General features: G+C 39.8%; 1 protein-coding gene across 1 annotated transcript; it reads right to left on the reverse strand.

Moving 5' to 3' along the window:
- Positions 1-2,538: 2,538 nt before the first annotated feature.
- LOC131232868 (probable receptor-like protein kinase At5g24010) lies at positions 2,539-5,614 on the reverse strand. The gene has a single exon (XM_058229374.1). The coding sequence runs from the start codon at positions 5,516-5,518 to the stop codon at positions 2,978-2,980; it is 2,541 nt and encodes an 846-aa protein (XP_058085357.1). The 5' UTR covers positions 5,519-5,614; the 3' UTR covers positions 2,539-2,977.
- Between the last annotated feature and the right edge of the window lie 18,399 nt (positions 5,615-24,013).

Here is a 24,013-nt window from a genome sequence, read left to right on the forward strand (position 1 = left end):
GAATCCGATTAGTCAGATGACCTTGCAACTAGATTGTAGATTTTATTCATGCTGAATTTATATTTTTTTTATATTTGTAAAAACTTAAGACATAGGTTTGTATAAGTTGTTGGGCAGCTACTTAGATATTTAATTATGTATATTTGGGTTCCCTTTTATACTTGATTTGTTTTTATTCCGCTAAATTGTTAACTCTGATAAAGAAAAAAAATGTGTGTGAAATTTGGGCTATCTTTAAAGGTTAACACTCGAGTTTTTAGAAAATGAGTAGTGCACTGGGGTTTCGGGAACCGAAGTGTTACGGCTCACACATGAAAATCAACACTTTTAAAGACATGAATCAATCTACAATCGAAAGTACCTTTATACTATGGTCACTCATGTGACCAAGGCATGCATGCCACAATCCTGTCGATGTGGATTCTGTTACAGACACTACATATTCACCCAATATAGTATTCTCAATCAACTTGTAAAGGTTACTGCTTCGTTACACTTTCATTATTATGAGAGCCCCCTTTATAATCTTTAAGGACCCGATTAAAACCAATGAATTTGCACCCAAATGCCTCTAATTGCTTAAGAGAGTTCAGGTTCTTCCTACGGTTAGGAATGTGTCACACAACTATCAGAATACACTCCACTCCATCGAACATCTTGATGTGCACCGAACTAATGCCAATCACCTTACATGCATATAATTGCCCATAAAAATCTGTCCACCATCATACTCGCTCTCAGTAGTAAACCAATCTCTGTAAGAAGTCATGTGGTACAAAGATCCCGAAAATAAAATTCAGTCTTTATTGAGGTAACCAAATTTAGATGCGGTCAAGACATCACCACCATCTTCCTCCTCATTAGATTGCGCTTTATTTGTCTCATTCATCGCATTTTCATATTTATTTCCCTTCTGTAACTTTGGATTCTGACAATCCTTCTTCATATGTCATGTCATTTTACAATTCTAATACTTCATATTACCGTTCCCTTTCGATTTGGATGTAAACTGAGAATTATCTTCTCACATTTAGAATTCTATCCACTAGCAACCAAAGCATTTGTAGAGATACTCTCACCACTATCTTTCCTTCTCAACTAGTTCTTATGAAAGGACTGAGATAACGGTTTCAACATTGATGGTATCCCTACCGTGGATCAGAATATCTATGAAATTCTTATAAGACAGTGGAGACGAACTCAACATAATTAAGGCTTGATATTCTTTTATGATCTTAACCTCCGCATTTGTTGGTTTATAAAATAATTCGCTGAAGGTGCTCATGTATTCATTAATATCAGACCCCCCCCCCGTCATCTAAAGATTATAGAATTGCTTCTTAGGATACAAACGACTGTCTATGAATTTCTTCATGTACAAATTGTCAAGTTTCGTATATATCCCTATGGTGATCTTTTGATCCAAGATATTGTAGAGAACATTATCCGTTAGACATAATTAGATCGAGGTTGTAGCCCTCTCATCAAATTCATCCCACTCTTCATCACTTATAAATGCAGGACATTTCGCCTTACCAAGGAGAGCATGTTGCAATCCTTGTTGACCTAGAAAGTCTCTCGTCTTCACCTCTTATAGTTCAAAATTGTTCATTCTTGTGAACTTATCCATTTCATACTTCATGTTAGACCCTTTCATCAACATATTTTAGATTATAACTCAAAACCTAATGATATTTCTAATACCACTTGTTGGAGATTGCGCAGAAACAAACCCTAATTCAATCAAACAAGACGAAATCAAACGTAATGCAACCACATAAAGATCACAAGATTTTTTTGTGAAAAATCCATTGCGGGGAAAAACCACGGCACAAAGCAACAATGAATCCACTATGACAATGAAATTACAAGAGATTGATGGACTTACCGATCCGAACAACCCCGAAATCCATTCACAAAACCCTGACTTTGCTCCCCTTTTACTCTAGTGGCCCCTTGTATGTCATTAACCCTAATACCTCCATTTAGAACCCTTTATATAGAGTTATGACCGAATTAATAAACAAAATACGCACTTCCGCAAAATCTTGCGTGTTCGTTGACAGGACCTTCAATAGAATCGACGACTGTCGTTAGGATCAAAGCTACCTTTGATGGGATTGAGTAGCACTCCAAAAACTGTCCGATGAGTAACTGGAAATTTTTCAGAATTTCTCGATAGGATTGAGTGGATTGCCGATGGCATCAACATATACCCGATGTGATCAAGTGATCTGTCGATGCTTGTCTCAAATAAATTGAAGACATCTAACAACAACATATTAGCTAGGGAGAGCGAGAGCCCTGAGTCGACCCAGCGACCTTCTAAACACTTGACTAGAACCCAAATCACATGATAAAGAAAGTTGGAAAACCTAAGGCTATGTTAGGCTAATGACCATTTCATAAACAAATCAAAATCATTGTTGTTTTGGAATTTCTACTCTTACCGGAAATTTTACGAAAGAAAAATCACAAATTGGGCCAGCGGAAAATACATATATAACACTGAAAAACACTTTAAAATCACACCATCAATGTCCAAAACTCATCTATGCTTATCATCACACCAAAGCTTACAAATTTTATACTTTAGTAAATCAAATCAACACATGAAAGTTCATCTATATGTGCTTATACAATCACAAAATACAGAAATGCTATTATGCGGCCCTCCTCATAAGGTAACTGGGCCTGTTGATCTGGTGGGTCACCACATGGATTGGCTATAGGCTAAAAACCAAAGTGATTGGACGACTCTAGCTATCCAGCCGTCGTGCATTTTGCTAGTTGAATGTGGGCCATTGCTCTAACCATTACTTTTGAGCCATTCAACCCAGCGTCACCATAGCCCAATCTCGTTGGCCTGTCCGTTCAGTGCCCCACCAGATCAACAGTTTTGATCAACACACATATGAGACGTGCTGCAGAGAGAAGAAGCTGCATAACAGCAGCTCTCTTCACAATGATCTGTGGATCATCTACCCTCATGGGTCATCAACTGTGAGAAAACCTTGCTTGTGGTAACCTCCGACCGATCGCTGTCCATTGGGGTCGTCTCATCTTCATCGACTCTGATAGTGGTAGAAGGCACTCGTCGAACGGTTGGCAGTGGTATATCTGTTGCTTGGCTGCTGCTATCTTCATATGCTTCTCTCTGCAATCCAGTCTCTTGGAGTTTCAGTACATATTCTAAGTTCCACAGGACATCGCCAATTGCCGGCCTGTCCACACCATATTCAGCCAGACATCTCTCCACTGTCTCCCAATACTTCCTTAGAGAATTTGAATTGACCTGATCGGCAATCCTCGGGTCGATGATCTCCTCTAGCAACCCCTTCTTGTGCTTAAGCAAGGCCCACTCTGCTAAATTCTCCCTTGAAAGTGAGGGATCTATGACAGGTCGTGCACAGAGGACTTCAAGAAGCACGACGCCGAATGAATACACATCGGACTTGTCGGTCAGCTGATTCCGCCTAAAATACTCTGGATCAAGATACCCAAAGCTGCCTTTCACAGCAGTGCTTACATGGGTCTCGTCAAAGGAAGGCCCCAGCTTTGACAGCCCGAAATCAGCCACCTTAGCCACGTAATCCTCACTGAGCAAGATGTTCGATGATTTCACGTCCCGGTGTATGATCCCCTGCGACCAGCCTGTGTGAAGGTAGTGTAGGCCCCTCGCAGCACCAATGCAGATCTCAAGCCTCTGCTTAAAAGACAAACAGGGCAAATTCGAGCCGTATAGATGTTTCTTCAGTGGACCATTCTCCATGAACTCATAAACCAATATCATTTCTGACTGTTCTTCACAATACCCAATCAGTGATACAAGATGCCGGTGGCGGATACTCGATAGGAGCATAATTTCAGTTTGGAATTCTGGGAAGCCCTGCTTGGACCCTGGCATCCCACCTCGTTTCACTGCGACTCTCGTCCCGTCTCGGAGCACCCCTTTATAGACCTTGCCGAATCCGCCTGCCCCAATAACAGAATTATCATCGAAGTTGTTAGTTGCCAGCTTAATGTCCGTGAAAGAGATCTGTAATCCAAGGTTTATGTTAAACGAAGGGGACACAGTCCCTCCATCTGTCAATCTACTTCCACCGCTGATCGAATTCGCCCCCATCTGTGAAGATGACCACACGGCCCCTGTTTCCTTTGGTTTCTTCTGCACCTTCCGGCGTTTGATCACCACTAAAAACACAGCAGCCAACAAGCTGATGATCACAACACCACCAATGACTGAACCAACGACAACGCCGACTGAAATATGCTTACGCCCACTTCCCGAATTTGAATTACCTGAAACGCTTCCATCCAAGCTACCTGCTGAATTGCTTATCTTCAGGATCTCCAATCCATTCAATATAGCATTGATTTTTCCAGAACTACTCATTCTCGAAGGGCCGACGCTTATGCGAATAACTCCCAAACTGTCTGGACTTGCCACGAAGTCTTGGTAGAAAGGGGCCGCGAGCGTGCGGGAGGTGAGATCAAAGGGATGAAGATCTTCATACGCGAATGAATTATGGATATAGACATTGAAGTACAGCTGATCAGCTACAGGACTAACGATGTCGCAGAAATGCATCCGGACAAGGTACTGGAATCCAACAGTCACCTGGAAATTCCAAGTGATATTGAAATTTGGGGTCACCATGTTGAGCTTATTCATCTCACGAGCGGTGTTGTAGACGTATTCGGGAGCGATCTCACGGCTCAAACCAATACTTGGGTACTTAATCGGGCCGCTGTAATTGGTGGCCATGGCAGCAGAATTCAATAGAAGATACCCATCATCTGGGATCCAATTTCTCCACAGAGTATCATTAAAGGGTGAGATGTTAGGCCCGCCTACATTAATTCGATGAACGGTTTCTAATCCTTGCTTAGACAAACCTTCGAACATGTTGCGCTTGGTTGGAGGTATTAGCTTTGCAGAATCGCTGATCAGATCATTGGGGACAGTGAAAACTTCGATGGCATTGACAAAGGCCATCGGCAATGTAGAATTGCCTGAAGGGATGAGTGAAATTACAAGCTTTGATGTGTCGATGTTGATTATATACTCTTTCAGGACATGGGTTTTGTTCGGGATGCTGAAATCTTTCAACAGAGTAAACCCAATAGCGGAAACATCGAAAATGGCAGAGCTGAGATTGTATTTCTGATGGAAGAAAGGGTAGAAATGTAAGCGTACCAGATGGTGGCCTTTGTTTTCGATGTTGAATTCGTAGGAAGAAGCTTTTGTGAAGATTCTTGCGGTGTGATAGAGAGGAGATGAATTTGGAGATGGGTTTGGATCTTCGATTGAGATCTTTGAGTCTGAGAGGAGGACTGAATTAGAATTGGAATCGACGGTAAAATCTCGGCCGTCGATTTGTGTGCTGTTGTTGGAGCCACAGAGGATGAGGTAGTTAGTTGAAGGAGTGAAAGCTGATGAGATGGGTTGAAGAGAGGAGAAGAGGAGAATTAGGAGGAGAGAGAGGTTCATGTGGTTTTGGAGCTGTTTCTCCATTGATTGCGGGAGAGAGAGAGAGAGAGAGAGAGAGAGATTTTCTGAAACCCTTTGCAGATGAAAGATGGGAGAAAGACAGATGGAGAGATTTATGAGCTTTCGTAGATTCTTCAACTCTTGGTAGGATTTTTATTGTTTTATTTTATTTTTGTTTCTATTTAATTTTTATTGGTGGATAGCGACATGAAAGAGTGGCAGAGTGCCGTTCCTGAGAGGGAGCGGACTAGGTGCGGCCCCGTAGTCACCCAACACGGTGCAGTCCTAACGATGGGGCCCACATTGATGTATCTATTGTATATCGATGCCGTCTATCCGTTTTTTAATATCATTTTACGGTAGGGAAAGAAAATGTAAGCAGATCGGATCATACCCCACCATTAAAAACTTCTCGTGGGCTACTAAAGGTTATTTGTAAAGCTGATATCTGTTTTTTTTTTTTCCCCTCAATCTAGATCTATGTGACCTTATCAAGGAGTTGGGTGGAAAACAAACGTTATGGTAGGGATTAAGGTGGCCCCTAGGAAGTTTTTAATGGTAGGCGTTCAATCACTACTCTCTCCTACCATAGATTTGGATCTGCTAATGACTCGTACCTTAAAAGTAGCTGCAAACACTGATGGACGGAATGAATATACAATATAAATAAATAAATATATATATATATATATATATATATATATATATATATATATATATATATACACACACACATCAAGGTGGGGCCACGGTCAGGGCGGCACCGTGTTGGATGAGGCCATCCGCTACCGCCACTTAGATTACTTTTTAGTGTGGGGATTGACTTTGTTTTGAAGATGACATTTTGTTCATCAGGAGCTGACGCGGGTTACTGACGTGGGGCCCACCTTGATATATGTGTCCTATATCCACGCTGTCCATCCGTTTTCAAAACTATTTTTAGGGTATGATCCTAAAAATGAATCCGATCGACATCTCAGGTGGACCATAATACAGGAAACAGGCAATGGACCGTTAAAAACTTCTTGTGGGCCACAAAAGTTTTGGATCCAACTGATATTTGTGTGGTATCTTCATCCAGGTCTTTGTGATCACCTTATGAACGGGTTGGATGGGAAATAAACATTCTGGTAGCCCAATGAAACTTTTAATGGTGGGGATTCAACCAATACAGTTTCCTGTGGTATGGTCTACCCAAGATTTGGATCTGTTTCATTTTTGGGACCATACCCTAAAATGAGCTTTCAAAGTGGATGGACTGTGTGGATTTAAGGAACGTACATCAAAGTGGGCCGCACAGTTAGGGATCCACCTAAACCGCACCCGAATAAAACAGTCCAGCTTTGTAGGGCTCACCCAACCACTAAATCCACGCAGTGTGGACTGCATGAGTTTTAGATCAGAATAAATTTTGTAAATTCACTTCATCCCGGTCAATTACACTTGATTAACGGGTTTGATGAAAGATTAAAACCACGTTGGCCCCACACACAAGACTATGGTTGGTATTCCATCTCCATTTTCCTCGTTATGTGGCTCACTTGAGTCGTGAATCTGTCTGATTTCTCACCTTACGCACTAGAATCTAGTATAGAACCTGATAGACGGAGTGGATGTTACATATACAACATGGTGAGGCCTAATAGAGCTTGGGTATCTTACGTGTACTGTAGAGGATTCCGGTCCCACTAAATTGGAGCCACACATCATCTACACACGTGGCATTTGCACGTGTCAATCAGGACTTTCCAGATCGTAGGCCCCATTTCAGAGTGTAACAAACCTCTCTCTGATCGGACGATCTTTACTGCCTGTCTTTGCCCGTTGAATCAGATCGCCGATCTTTTCCTTGCCGATGGATACGACCAATGGTCCGTTATGGTTGTTTGACCAGTGTGATTGTTGGGTTCTGATCTGTTAAAAATGGGTTCCTTGGTTTTGGAGGGTCTGGATTGTTTTCACGCGAATGAGAGGTGCGGTGGATGAGCTGATATAATTTTTAGTGAGTAGTGTGTAGCCGACGCACATTATATTATTTGGGTGGTTGGTTACACAGACTGTATTTGTCATTTATCTAATGCATGTATTGTTGGTTTACATGCCGATCAATCTGGTCCGTTGAATAGGTGGGCCACCCCTGGATCTCTATTATCTGTGATAACAAAAAAGAGAAATGTTAACATAAATGCGTTGTATGTGAACTTTCATATAAAACGTTTTATCTTTTATGTATACTGCACATCAGACCCATGCAAAAGATGGGTAGACCATGCCGTGAAAATCATGTCCGTTCAGTTGTTAAGAGGAACACACCTGTTCATTGAGTCAGCCATCTGCTGTCTATTGATTAAAGATTACATGGCACTGCTGATGAGTAGACTCGGTTGATTTTCCTCCCATGTTTCTTCATGGTGTGGCCCACCTATAGCACGGCTCAGATGTTCTCAACCAGTGATATATATAGTTGGCAGGAAAGATGGGGCTGTAATGATGTGGCCCACCTCTTGTTCGACCTGGATCGTCAGTAAATATTACGTGCAAAGGTTAACAAAATTGGAAAGATGGCACGTGGGTAGATGTGTAATAGCTAAACCAATCGATACCGTTTATCTTACTCATACTTCGAGTTGGGCATCGAGTCGAGTCATACTGAGTTAAGGCTGACTCGACTTGATTTGATTTTGAAATAGGCTTGACCCGAACTTGATTCGACTTAATACCAAGTCTAGCATGCTTGACTCGATCCGAGTTCAGTCTAATGTGGACTGATCCGAACCGAGTCTAATTCGATCAGAAATACTGAGTTAGGCCAAGTTAGCACGAGTCGGATTGAGAGATGAGGGAGGGAGAGATTCAGAGAGTGGAGAAGAGAGAGAGGAGGAGGAGGAAGAGGAGGGTGATGATAGTGGGTGATTGTTGGGTATGGAGGATGAGGGAGGGAGGGAAAGATTTTCAAATCAAGTTAAGATAAGGCAAGGTGGGTAGTGTTAGAGAGTCGGGTTTTAGATCAAGTCGGATTTAACCGGATTAACTCACGAGCCATGTTAAATAGAGTTACTAGATAACTCGAACTCAACTCAATTTGAATTTGAAATAGATGAAGCTTACTTGGTTTGGACCAACTCACTCGTTTGATTCAAGCCGAGACGGAAGTAAACAAGTAAGATAAGTTGAGTTAGCTGGATCCAGTCGTCCAGTGCCCACCTCTACTGGTACCAAAACCATATGAAATGTACCACCCCTTTGCAGAAGTCCTCGTTTTGAAGACGCCAATCCAATCGTGCAGGGAAATGCGAAGGTGACGTGAAAAAGGAGAGCCTTAAGAGGAGATTAGTACCATGTGCCAACATGGTACATATTTACAAGATCTGAACCATTCATCATGTGGGCCCACCACGAACATGCAGTGTCCCAAAAATAGGACTATCTACTCAGCAAGTGGGCTTCATGCTGTGGTCCCATACACATGTGGAGTACTCTAGGCACTTTTACAGTGGCACCAGTTGATGAACATCCAATCCCACATTTCTGTCCTTGGATAATGTGGTAGCGTGATGGATTGTCGGTGAGGCGTGTCCTTGGGCCAGATATGCGGATGGATGGAATGGATTCCAACCCATCTCCACTCTGCTCGCAGGCATAATCACATCAGGCTGCCGCCTACCCAAACCCACCCACTTTGCTCGCAAGTAAAGCCTTTTGTAGCACTACTCCAAAGGAGAAATGAGAAATGGTAGAGTTTTCCATGAGATCGAGCTACGTGGGTCCCATCGTGAATATATATTTGACATCCAAACCATGCATTTTGTGAGTTCCATTTAAGTTATGATATATCTAAAAAAGATCAGCCATTTCTATAACTGAAGTAAGTCACGCCTTTTGAAACCGTGTGAAATCATGCGTAAAACATCTATAAACACTTGGGCAAGGCATACCTGAGTTTTGGATTCGGCTGAAACTTGGAGTGACGGTTCCTCCAAGTTTACACGCGATAAATGGGTGGGATGGCTGAGCCACATATTAATGGGCCATATAAACGATCATGTTGCAATGGGTGGGTATCCACTTTCACTTATTTAATGTGGTGAGGACCACTTAAGGCATGGATTATCCCGACCAAGAGGGAATCTGATTTGATGGGGGTAGATGTCTGAAATAGATTATGGTGGGGCCCACAGCTTGACCTCATGAAAATCTCCCACGTGTTGACCTCATAGTGGCCCCACATGATTTGTTGGTGTTTATACCTAGCACATCGAGGTTTTATCGGACAGATCAGAAAATGCCACATGGCAATCATGTATATTACTTGGTATTGATAAACATCAAAGGCAATAAGCTAAATACATTTCTATGTTGGGAATCATTGAACGGTAGAATTCTAACAAAAGCAATTATTTATAAAAACTAGTTAAGATAAAGAAAATCAACTCTTAGCAAATAAAAGAGTCCAACAACTTTAAGGCGATAGCAAAACCTATTATATAGGTTACTTATTGAATTAGTAAGAGAAAATAACGTATAATAATACTGACTAGAAGTATGATTTCTCTTATATATGTGGCCTAATATAATAGGTTATAATTATATAGAAGCTGAAGAAAATTTACAAGGCCAATCATTAAAATCTTTCATGCTGAACACCGCACAAGGCCATTGCCTTTCCAAATTTGTAAAGGTAGAGCCAAAAATTAAAAAAAAAAAAATCATGTTAACACAATTACGCAAAACTCTTTCAGCTCAATGCTACCTATCGCTTGTTCCTCATTGACACATATCTTAATTAGTTTATCTTCAATTTCCTTCACTTTTATCCAATATCATGTTTTAACAAGCTTGAAATTCCTAGCATGGCTTTAATCTAGTTCCACTTCTATTCAAGGCACTATTGTAGTAAGTTAATTTATTTATCTCCAAAATTGTTAGCTTCTTACTTAGTAATTCCTCGGTTATAACTTATTGGCCATACACAGCAATTGTCTCACGGCTATTTAGGTCTGGAGGATCATCAAGAACATGGTTGCTTCTCTAGCTTAGGCTCCTATTGGTAACATCTTCTTCATATATTAATCTTTTGCTAATTGTACTTTATCTATTTTTAAATTAATAAAATAAACATCGGGTTAAGTTTTTTAAATTTTTATATCTTTATAGCTTTTGTTGAGGAACATGAATACGTTATTCAAGTTAAATATAACTCTGGCACACACGGCACTTAACACATTCCCATATGTTCAATTAAAATGGAGCCTTTCATTACATTTATGGCTGCATATCCAAATTGAATAACAACCGTTGAACATATCTGATTTTTGGAGTACCCACTTTTATGGTTGGACCATCTTGATGGACGGGCGAGAGATGTCATGCAAACAACATGGGCCCACACACGTGTAGAGCTAGTTGTGCCTGACCATCTATTCCTGCACATATATGCTTATGAGAAGTTCAATGAGATATCCCAATTTTAAATTGGGACAATTTTGCTGATGGACGGGATGTCGTGTAAACACTTCAAACGCTACGCGTTTGTAGTTGTGTGTAAGCATCCATCCATGCGCATGCGCGCCCACACACTTCTTTAGTAATTAAATGAGGCAGATATAAATACAGCTGTATCCAATCGGATGAGTGGAACCATGGCCAAAACCAGCTATCCGAGTTTCCAGCGACTCTCTTTTACAGGGTGTTCTGCAAGATAGAGCTCCATGGCCCACCGCGATTTTCCCATGAAATCTATTCCGTTCATCAATTTCAACACCTCATTTTATGATGAGAAAAAAAAAATGAGGCAGGTCTAAGACCCAAGTGCGCCACACAATAGGAAGTAGTGACCACCATTGAAACCCTCGATGGGTTCACCGTGATGTTTATATGCCATCAAACCCTCCGTAAGGTGATTCTCACCGTGATGAATGGACAACACAAATATTCTACTTGATAGAAAATTTATATGAGCTCCAATAAGGTTTCAACGGTGGGCATTCAATTCCTACTTTTTCTTATGGTGTGGCCTGCTTAGATATTGGATCTACCTTGTTTTTTGGCCCTTATGCTAACATGAGCTTTCAAAACTGATGGATGGAGTGGATTTAAGGTGAACATTGTAAAGGCCCCCAAGGAGCTTTGTGTTGCAGAACTTGTAACATGGACGTCCCAAAACTAGCTCTAAGATTTTAATCATGACAGTATAGAAGTCTATCAAGAAATAATTTCAATCTTTAACAAAGCTGGGAAAAAAAAAAGAGAGTAGAGAAATGCTCCACTCATGGCAAAGGTATAATGCTCCTATTTGCATAGGACTATTATATAGTCCTGCTGACTAATCTGAACAGTCCATTAAGTCCGAGTATATTTCATAGGCTCCCATAAAAAAAACGACACTAGTGGCCAGTCCAATCCATCCTCCATTTGGCCATCCTTTTTCTAAACTGTTGGTCCGATTGTTACACTTTTCTAAGAAAAGTAATTCTTTAGAACAACATGCAATTCATCTGGACTAAATTGTTGGGTAGACCTTTGTTTTTTTTTTAACGATCTTGACAGTACATCTTAAACACCATTGATTAAATCTTTAATCTTCATCGAATTTGGATGTTGTTTGTATAGCAGCCCATGAAATGCTCAATGTTCGCTGGAGAAAACCAACAGTCTAGCTAAATGGATGGGATTGTGGAAGTTCCATAGTGCAATTAGGGGCACCATAGATTATAGTACTCTCATAGCACCAGAGCATTTCTCAGTAAATAAATAATAATAATAAAACAGATGTTATTAAAGACCAACCCCTGGGAATATAAGTTATCGTCCACCCAATGGATAATTTTCAACTTATTAGTTTTGTGATACATCCAACCCAAAAAATAGGTTGGCCCCACCATGAGGATTATACATTTAGAAATCAACCCTATATACTCATGAGGTGAGCCACAACATAGAAAATAATTTCTAACCATTGATAACTAGCAAAATGCAATTTTTTCCTTTTGGAAACTCTTTGATGAGGCCAACCAATTGGACGGATTGGACGTCACACACACATTAAAGGCTGGAAGTTATCGACTAGGGTAACGTAACTTATGATTCAACAACTTGGAATTGAGACCTTCTCTCATAAATAGTATGCAGGCTGCTCTTAAAACTCAGTTCCAAGTATCCAACCTCATATTCAGCAGAGGTGGGTAGTGAGCATGACGAGAACAAACAAAATGGACTGGCAAGTCATTTTCAAGCTCCAAATGACCTTTAATTTTAAAAATCTAATTTTGGATGTGCGTAGAGATTCCCGCCCACATCATTGTACGGTGTGGGATTTGGGAAACCGTAAATGCGATCTTGGAAACGGACAAGATTAAAAGGAAAATGACGTAGGCTTGTGCATTTTTCTTAATTGGAGGCTACTACACTCCAATATCAGTATATCACTGTCAACCCTTTTTATCCGATCTAGTCTGCGCTAAGATTCGGTGAACTTGCACCTCTGGCCGTGGAATTACGTGGGCGGGTGTTCATCCTTATTTCTGTCAATTTTTAATAATAATTATAAAAAAAAATGTTGCATGTAATCTATGGAAAGTAATGTGATATATTTGAAACTCTTTAAAGATATATGAAAAAAGTTTTGTGATAATATAGCTGGTGTTTATTAAGCAATGTTACATCATCCATTAAGAAAAACTAATCATGGTAAAGTGGTTATTAAGATATGTGAAAAGTTTAGAAGGAAATCTCTACGAGATCATGTAGTGCTAAAATGATAACATAATTGATAAGACATGAGAAGCATCTAAATGATCAATTTAATGATATAAATAATAAAGGAATTCAGCAAAAGAAATCATTTTATATCAACCAAACCAAATCTATTTTTCAATTATTAGTCATTTACATTCCTTAGTGTAATCCTTAATTTTATCAATCATTTACATTCCTTGGTAAAATCTTTACTTTTACATTCTATTTACATTCTTATCAGTAATTGAATAAGAGTTAACTTTAACTATAATTTGAGAAGCGGTTGACTGTAAGAATTTTCTTTTTTGTTTTATTTGTTCTAAAAAGAAAGAGATTTTTCATATGGAAGGCAAATGTGTAACCCAGTTTTAGAAAATGAACCTCACCATCTGACTATCACATAATCATCTTAAATAGCATTTTATAAGTGGTTGAATAGACGACTAATATTATTAGAACTCGATCATATACGGTTGATATCTAACATATCTGCTTATCTTAGCGCTTTAGATGTAAGTTGTTTAGTTTGAATTGAGCCGCACATTCAATTATAGCACGCCCACACTAATCACGTTATCGAGATTGAAATACCAGTGACATCTCTTAGCACCCCCGGTGGGATAAAAATAATATACTTAGTTGTCAGAAAAATTTATTGAACATCGCCCGTGCAACAATCTAGGCAAGAGCAAAATCTCTTAATATGTTTAATGGGATTTAAAAAAAAAAAATTTACTTGACTGTTAGAAATATTCATTGAAGCCTAACTGTGTAACAATTCGGGCAAAAGTAACATCTCTTGGCACACACGAAGGGACCCTTGCTTTAGTTTACTTACTAGTATGACATTACGATTTGATCAATCAAAAATATGAAAGAAGAAGCAATCGAATTGTTGGGGATGAACCCTCAACACCAACTGCACCACCTCTGACCAAAGGCATATTGGTTCAAGCGACTCTTGAATCATTGAATCTAAACCATAGTCTAACACTCAATCCCATGAACCAGGAGGGGGCATCGACTTCTCGGAGTACATATCTTTAAGAGATAACAATTGAACTCTAGAATGTGCAAATAAGTATTTTGCACGTTCAGCAATATGAGAAAGCTCATGCAAAGTTGATACATGATCAAGACGAGCAATTTCATTGTACTTTATTTATTTTTAAATTAATAAAATAAACATCAAGTTTAGTTTTTTAAATTTTTATATCTTTATAACTTTTGTTGAGGAACATAAGTTATTCGAGTTAAATACAACTCTGGCACGTACGACACTTAACACATTCACATACGATTTAATTAAAATGAAGCCATTCATTACATATACGGCCGCATATCCAAATTGAATAACAACCGTTGAATATATCTAGTTTTTAGAGTACCCATTTTTATGGTTGGACGATCTTGACGGATGGGCGAGAGATGTCATGCAAACAACATAGGCCCACACACGTGTAAAGCTAGTTGTGCCTGACCATCTATTCCTGCACATAGATGCTTACGAGAAGTTCAATGAGATATCCCAATTTTAAATTGGGACAATTTTGCTGATGGACAGGATGTCGTGTAAACACTACAAACGCTACGCGTGGCTCCATGCGCTAACGACTAGCTGTGTGTAAGCATCGATCCATGCGCACCCACACCCTTCTTTAGTAATTAAAGGAGGCAGATATAAATAAAGGAGGCTGATATAAATACAGCTGTGTCCAATCGGATGAGTGGAACCATGGCCAAAACCAGCTATCCGACTTTCCAGCGACTCTCTTTTACAGGGTGTTCCGCAAGATAGAGCATGGCCCACCACGATTTTATCATGAAATCTACTCTGTTCATCAGATAGAGCTCCATGGCCCACCACGATTTTATCATGAAATCTACTCTGTTCATCAATTTCAGAAGCTCATTTTATAGTAAGAACCAAAAAAAAAAAGGCAGATCTAAGACCCAAGTGGGCCACACAACAGGAAGTATTGGAGAGGAAAATGACCACCATTGAAACCCTCTTGGGGTTCACAGTGATGTTTATATGCCATCAATCCCTCCGTAAGTCGATTCTCACCGTGATGAATGGAAAACAAAAATATTCTACTTGATAGAAAAATTACGTGGGCTCCAATAAGGTTTCAACGATGGGTATTCAATTAATACGGTTTCTTATGGTGTGGCCTACTAGGGTGTTGGATCTACCTCATTTTTTGGCCCTCAAACCAGCATGAGCTTTCAAAACTGATGGATGGAGTGGATTTAAGGTGAACATTATATTGGCCCCCTGGGAGCTTTGTGTTGCAGAACTCCCCTTAACACTGGCGTCCCAAAGCTAACTCTAAGATTTTAATCATGACAGTATAGAACTCCGTCAACAAATAATTTCAATCTTCGGCAAAGCTGCCGAAAAAAATAAAAAAAGGTAGAGAAATGCTCCACTCATGGCAAAGTTATAATGCTCCTGTTTGCATAGGAACATTAGATAGTCCGGCTGACTAATCTGAACCGTCCATTAAGTCCGCGTATATAGCTACATTTCATAGGCTACCATGGAAAAAATGACACTTGTGTCCAGTCCAATCCATCCTCCATTTGGCCATCCTTTTTCTAAGCTGTTGGTCCGATTGTAACGTGATTTTTTAGAATAACATGCAATTCATCTCGACTAAATTGTTGGGTGGACCTATTTTTTAAAACGATCTTGACCGTCCATATTAAAGACCAATGATTAAATCTTTAATCTTCATCAAATTTGGATGATGTTTGCATGGCAGCCTATGAAATGTCCGCTGGAGAAAACCAACAGTCTAGATAAATGGATGGGATTGTCCAAGTTCCATAGTGCAATTAGGGGCACCATAGCTTATAGTGCTCTCATAGGACCAAAGCATTTCTCAATAAATAAGTAATAAAACAGATGCTATCAAAGACCAACCCGTTGGAATACAAGTTATGGTCCACACAATGGATAATTTCCAACTTATTAGTTTTGTGATACATCCAACCCAAACAATAGGTTGGCCCCACCATGAGGATTATACATGGTAGAAATCAACTCCATAGACTCATGAGGTGAGCCACAACATAGAAAATAATTTCTAACCATTGATAACTAGCAAAATGCAAGTTTGGTCCATTCAATAAGTAGATTTGACTGATTTTTTCCTTTGGGAACTCTTTTGATGAGGCCAACCAATTGGACGGATTGGATGTCACACACAACTTAAAAGGCTGAAAGTTGTCGACTAGGCTAACATAACTTCTGATCCCACAACTTGGAATTGAGACCTTCTCTCATAAATAGTATGTAGACTGCTCTTAAAACTCAATTCTAAGCTTCCAACCTGATATTCAGCAGAGGTGGGTAGTGAAGTAGGAGGAGAACAAACAAAATGGACTAGCAAGTCATTTTCAAGGTACAAATGGTCTTTTATTTTGAAAATCTCATTTTGGATGTTCGTAGAGATTCCCGCCCACAACATTGTACGGTGTGAGATTTGGGAAACCGTAAACGCAATCTTGGAAACGGACAAGATTAAAAGGAAAATGACGTAGGCATGTGCATGTTTCTTACGTGTAGGCTACTACACTCCAATATCACTGTCATCCCTTTTTGTCCGACCTAGTCGGCGCTAAGATACGGTGAACTCGCACCTCTGGCCGTGAAATTACATGGCGTGGGTGTTCATCCTTATTTCTGTCAATTTTTTTTATAATAATTATGAAAAAAATGTTGCGTGTAATCAGTAAAGAGTAGTATGGTATATTCGAAAATCTACATAGATATATGAAAAAAATAATAATTTGTGATAATATAGTTGGTGTTCATCAAGCAATGTTACATCATTCATTAATAAAAAGTAGTCATGTTAAAGCGATTATTAAAATTTGTCAAAAGTTTAGGAGGAAATCTATACAAGATCATGTAGTGCTGAAATGGTAACATAATTGGTAGAACATTAGAAGTATCTAAATGATCAATTTAATGATAGAAATAGCAAAAGAATTCAGAAAAAAAAAAGTAAATAAATCATCTCATACTAACCAAAACCAAACCAAACCAAATCTATCTTTCGATTATCAGTCATTTACATTCCTTAATGTAATTCTTAGCTTTATCACTTATTTGCATTCTTTAGTAAAATCTTTACATTTACATTCTATTTACATTCCTTAGTGTAATTCATATCGGTAATCGAGTAGCTGTTAACTTTAGCTGTAATTCGAGTCTATACTCTGTAACACCCAAACCAATCAAAGTGGTGTCCTGAGGCGTCCACTAGCAGATTACTGTAGGACCGCACTAGACGGTCGCACATGTGGGGCTCATCATTAATAAATTAGAACGAATTAAGCTACTAACGCGAACAAGTCTGAACATATTCGGGTCAAGCGCGAGCCGTAGAGTCGGTTTGCCCAAATAATATTTGGCGACAGTCTGTATGGGCTGTGTAACGCCCAAAAGGGGGCCAACAAATCCGAAACCATGGGAAGCTGTGGACCTCACTGGGCTTGTGGTCCATTGCGGATAATAAACTCAAATGACGCCTTGAAATGGACAATTTACACCATCCAATCGGTACTCGTGAGACGCAACTCTCCAAGTCAATAGCTTAAAAATCTGAAATTTAAAGCAATTAGCCTTGCCACTTAGGACAACAATTTATGACATTCCAACCGTTAGATTTCATTTAAACTCGCACTATAGATCATAGATATTTCCCTGCCCTCGTCCATCGAATCAAACCTTTGATCAAAAGATAGTGGTCATTGATCTCAATCAGACCCCTGCAATCAATTGACTCATCCGTTTACCACCAAACTTGGGACAACCCTTCATCAGATGATGGGACACCTATCCCTGTTACGGATGGGCCGGGGGCTACTAAGATAGCCCCAAGGACCGTAAATAAGCCCGACAAGGTCATATGTAATAAGAGTTGTCACCCCCAGGCTATTGGAGCAAGAATGCAGGTTATATAAACCTTAAAATCCTCTCTCCCTCACTCCCATACAAGACTTCTAGTGGAGAGAGAGAGAGAGAGAGAGAGAGAGAGAGAGAGAGAGAGAGAAAGTCTGTGTGTAGAGAGTGGAAGGGGAGCTGGACCTCGAGAAATCTCCCCTCTTACCACAACCACTCGTTGGGAATCACAGCTCCACCGCCATAGAAGTGGGTTGTCACTGATTAGAAGGTAATCACCTAAACTCTCCTCGGATTTTAGTATGTTGGGTCACTTACATGTGACCTAACGTGCAAATTCAATTGGCACAGGCCCCTGCGCATCTTTTCTCGGACCTGACACCGTTAGAGTAACCCGCAAGCTTTCAACCGACCCTTGGTGCGAACCATTACCCTTAGGTGGCCGTTTATCAAACCTATGATGAATTTTAGTGATTATGGCTATTAATTTGCCTTGCATGTTACTTGCATATATAATTGTAAAATTGAAGTTTGGTCTTGAATAATTTCTAAATAGGGAAGAAATGTTAGTCCCCAACCACCCTAATATTTGCATTGTCTAATTTTTCTATCAATTATGAAATCCTAAGCATGATACCCCTAAAATTTTGAATTTAATTGGAAGGATCCTGCTGCATGTCCCTCATATAGTGAATTGTGTAGATTAACTGTTAATTCACCCCATGCATGTCTAATTTTCTCTGAAATTTGTCTTGTACTCATTTCTCCTATAATTTTAATATACTTAGGATTTGGGTGCATGTTATTTAGAATTACTCTGGATATTGTAAACCCATGACTCCTTGTGAAGATTATGGTTGTGTTTTATCATTATGCATGTCTATTTCTCTCACGACTAGGAGTAGGTCGACTTCTACTTTAAATTAATTTACTATTAAACTGCCCCCTTTCCGGATCGGCTAGTAAATTTCAGAACTCATATGGGCAGTCCCTCTGGTAGGGCCGCCCACGGGCAAATTTGTCCCAATTAGTCAAATTGTGGATTGTCAGCTGTAGTCAGACTACGCGGGACATCGCTCCCAAGCCATAAAATTCGTAGTTCGTTTACTGATGTATGTACACACTTGCTTGAACCTGAGACACCTTGTGTCTGTTAGCACCCACTGACAAACCGTTGGTTGTGGCCCACAAGTCTCGGGAGTCGAGCATGGTGGTATGGGACACTATGCCCAAGCTATCAGCCTACGCTGGGGTGACGATCCTCCCTGTAGTGACCTCGAGTAAGGACTCTTTCTCAAAATTTTCTTCGTATGATTTTAATATTGGGAGTGACAGACCCAAAACGGGCCAAGCATCGCGAGAGCAATACTGCTAAGGTCGCGCGATCGGGATAGGGCATTGATCTGTCAGGGTGTCCTGGTTTCCCTAAACTGCTGGATGAATGGACATAGCTAATCAACTTATTGTTAATGGAACCACTAAGTTAGCTGCTCACTCTCACTCTAGGACAGTGTTCTAAAACACCAACCAGAACTTATCTTAGATGTAGGGATCACGGAGCTCAACGCACTTGATGGAGCAAGCATGGATGATGAGGGGGTGTTGTCGTACTTTCAGATCTTCGACAGATCCTCATAATCCGCTATAGGGATAGTCGCGAGGCATAGGACATGGGTCCAGTTATTTTGGGGTTGATATATTTCCAAGACTAGTCCCTCTTGTTATTTGTATTGCCTTTATGTTTGGACATGAATTTTCTTTTATTTAGTTGCACTTGATTTCATTTTATTAGTCCTGATCTATGTTACATGGCTTGTCATACTCCCCACTGCTTATGAAATGAATAAAATACCCAATAAGGCATACGTGGAGTTGAGAGCCGAGTACCTAATCGGTCTTCAAATTTCGGGGCGTTACATACTTATACGCTGGATTTAGTTCGAATATTAAGTGAAGTTCTCCATCTAAAGAATTATGTGGCCGACTGTAAGAAATTCTTTTTATTATTATTATTTTTTATTTGTTCTAAAGAGAAAAATATCTTTTATATGGAAGGCAAAGGTGTAACCCAGTTTCAGAGAATGAACCCCACCTTCTGACTATCACTTGATCATCTTAAGTAACATTGTACAAGTGGTTGAATAAGTGACTGATCTTATTAGAACTCAGTCATATATGGTCGATCTCTAACATATCTCCTTATCTTAGTGCTTTGGACATAAGTTGTTTGGTTTGAATTGAGCCGCACATTCAATTCTAGCATGCCCACACTAATCACATGACCGAGATTGAAATACCAGTGACATCTCTTTGCACGCCCGGTGGGACAAAAAAAAAATCTACTTGGCTGTCAGAAAAACTCATTGAACATCACCCATGTAACAATTTGAACAAGAGTAACATATCTTAGTATGTCTAATGGGATTAAAAAAAAACTACTTGACTATTAGAAATATTCATCAAACCCTAGCCGTGCAACAATTCGAGCAAAATTAACATCTCTGAGCACACACGCTGGGACCCTTGCTTTGGTTTACTTACCAGTATGACATTACGATTTGATCAATCAAAAATATGAATAGAAGAAGCAATCAAATTGTTGGGGATGAACCCTCGATACCAACTGTACCACCTCTGACCGAAGACGTATTGGTTCAAGCGGCCCCCAAATCATTGAATCTGAACAATAGTCTAACACTCAGTCCCGTGAACCAGGAGGGGGTATTGACTTCTCGGACCACATTTCTTTAAGAGATAACGGTCGAACACTAGGATGTGTAAATGAGTATTTTGCACGTTCAGGAGTATGAGAGAGCTCAGGCAAAGCTGATACATGATCAAGACGACCAATTTCGTGTTCAAACTAAGACTGAACAGACAAATGGTTAACCAGACTGAGGCCACGCATCGATTAATGACCATCATTACCAAAAGAGCACTTACGGCAATACAGTATAATACCGAAGGAAGTTCTGTCGGTAACATAGTTCAGCCGTTATAGATACCACTCCTATAGCGAAACTCACCTCTTGTCCCAATACAGGAGGGGTAGAATGCTTCATTGCACACCAAGTTCAGGAAACTAGAGCAAGAGTTCATGAATTTTGTTCGTGACGTTTCGAATCAAGTTATGTTAGAAGGGAAGCCCTTCCAGCATTTTCTCAGAAATTCATTGTTTCATGAGGGACAGAACCAGGTGGATCCTAATCTATCGCCAATGGTTGAACCCCAGTGGATAGATCATGACTAAATCAGTAAAATGGTCCAACGGGTTGTAGGCCAAGTTATTGGCCACAATACAATCCTGATCTATCAAAGGCCTTATCCCGAATGGATTGACTGACAATACCCTTTGTCGAGGAACTACCGACCGAATTTTGCCTTATTCTCAAGCGATCATGGTCAATCAACCATTGAACACGTTTGTCGATTTACTATGCAATGTGGTGAATTGGCTAACACTGAATATAAAAAGTTACAACTATTTGGTCATTCGTTGACGGCATCGACCTTCACATGGTACTCCAACTTATTACCGAATTCAATCCATACCTGGCGGACATAGAGGAAAATTTTCATGCATAAGTTTTTTTCTAAAGACAGTGAGACAACCATGGCCAATCTCGTATGTTTTTAATAGTTGTCTGAGGAATCTTACGAGAGTTACATCACCCGGTTCAAAAGAGAAAAAGTTGGTGTAAGGCCGTCACGGCTAAGGCTGAATTTTTGCAACTTACGCAAGACAGCTTGGAATACAAACTCTGAAGAAATTCATTAGAATGGAGTTTGTGGATTTGTATAATTTAATTAGGAAGGTTTCTAGATATGAGGAGCTCTTTCAGGTAAGGAGCTAGGAAAAAGAACATGATAATCGAGACGTATTACCACAACCTTAACTGTGAAGTTGCGATTGCCAAGGTAGTGGCAAAAAAAGCCACTCATTTGCTCAGTGCTAGTCAAGGCGGAAACAACTATACTAACCACACAAAAGGCTCATAAAGTATACACATTTAATAACACCTGGGCCAATGAGATATTTGAGATACTGCCAACAGAGAAGTTTATTAAAGTTCCTAATAATCACAAAATTCTAATAGCCAATGAATTAAAAAAGATTGAATGTTGTAAATGGCGTGAAATGCAATCTCACTCCACTAATAAGTGTGTTGTGTTCAGGAACGATGTCTAAGATAACATCTATCGTAGACTGTTGAAATTCTCTAAAAAAGGCGAAGAAGCAATACTGATAAATACTAACCCATTCTCACTTAATCTGGACGTCAACATGGCCATGATGAACCTATAAAAATTGGACTAAGGCAAAGAGTTGATCTTAGTCCTGGTCATTATATGGGCGTCATGATGACCATGATTGGGACGATATCACTCCTACACAGAGGCTGTACGATTAGTAGAATAGTCGAGAGCAACGCAACACAACGGTCTAGTCTCACTACTATGCAGTCGATGTGCTAGGGTGGCCTAAGATGTGGAAGCTCCACCTCGGCCAGCGAGGCAGGTCAGACATGCAATTTGAAAGACAACCGATAGAAGAGAGACCTATTAGCTGCGGAAGGCATTTCCGCCCCTTTACTGTTAACCTCAGTAAAAAAAACTCTGAATTAGAGGATGGTCAAGCCTCCATCGACTCAAAAGGGAGTCTAGAAAAGGATCATGTAACCCAAATTCTTAACCGCCCCTGACACAATGACTCAAACTCAGAAATGCCATTGGAAGTAGTGCTAAGCGGCCATAAGAAGAGAATTGATAGAGATTGAGAATGCATCTCGACCAAGAATTGGGCAATCACAACCATTTTGGAGAATTCCTCAATCGTTGGAACAACTAACCATAAATATAGTCGAAACAATTCTGAAACCTGTCATGCACAATCATGTCACAGACAGTATCTAGTCATGCTCCATAATTAAGCAATATGGGCAATCGTGATGGCTAATCCAATTATCTCAGTAATGAATAGTTTTTAGGAGACGATCTGCTGATTGAGGAACTCGACAACCAAAGTATTGGAAGTATCACCGCCCATTTTTAAATAAGCGGAGGCATCTTCAATGGCCGATGAGGGTACCGGGCGTTCTGGTGTAAGTTCTAATGAGTATCACCACTTGAAAACACTTGGGAGCAATGTCTGGGTTCAAAATTTATTTTTGGATCATTGTCACTTATGGTGTTTGATTGCAATATAGTACTTACTCTTCCATCTAACTTTCAAGCCAGATTGTTCCAAACTTTTCAAATGATAGGTGATGTGGAAGAACTTTCTCCTCCTATAGTAATACAACATGCTTCCTCTAGAAAGATGCGAATGAGTGAGACTCCATATGTAAATATTGTTATCGTGGAGTGTGAATATTGTTATCGTGGAGTTAGGGGCATCATCTGAAAGTGTAGTTATAAAAAGGCTCACTCATGATATGAATCAACATCTTAAACCGTTGAACATATCCACCTACCTTGAGGGCTGCCTAGTCACCAAAATCATGTTTGACAACAAGGCTACCGTCAATCTTTTTCTGTAAGAATGATGCCAAAATTAGAAAAAACAACAGTCGATTTGGAATTTTTTAGTGTCAAGGTTTTAGGGTTCTAACTTAAGTGTTCTATAGGTTAATCATTTTCCTAGTCAGTTTAATTTTAGGCGATCTCACGAGAATTCTGTCTAACTAAAGAATTGTGGTTTATTGGATTTAGGAATCCGCAATCAATGTGGTACAGTGTGATCTGTTTGTGTGTGAAATCTAATTAAGTTCGATTTTCCAGAACAATGCTGATACTAGCAAGTTCTGATGTTTTCAAGTTTATTCAAGTATGAGCGCATGTGATTTTATATTTTGATTAAAAAAATTTCA

This window comes from Magnolia sinica, chromosome 18 (assembly GCF_029962835.1).
Source record: "Magnolia sinica isolate HGM2019 chromosome 18, MsV1, whole genome shotgun sequence".
NCBI lineage: Eukaryota > Viridiplantae > Streptophyta > Magnoliopsida > Magnoliales > Magnoliaceae > Magnolia > Magnolia sinica.

What these genes read in the sequence shown, in the direction of transcription:
- LOC131232868 (XM_058229374.1), bottom strand. Translation starts at nt 5,518, where the DNA reads ATGGAGAAACAGCTCCAAAACCACATGAACCTCTCTCTCCTCCTAATT.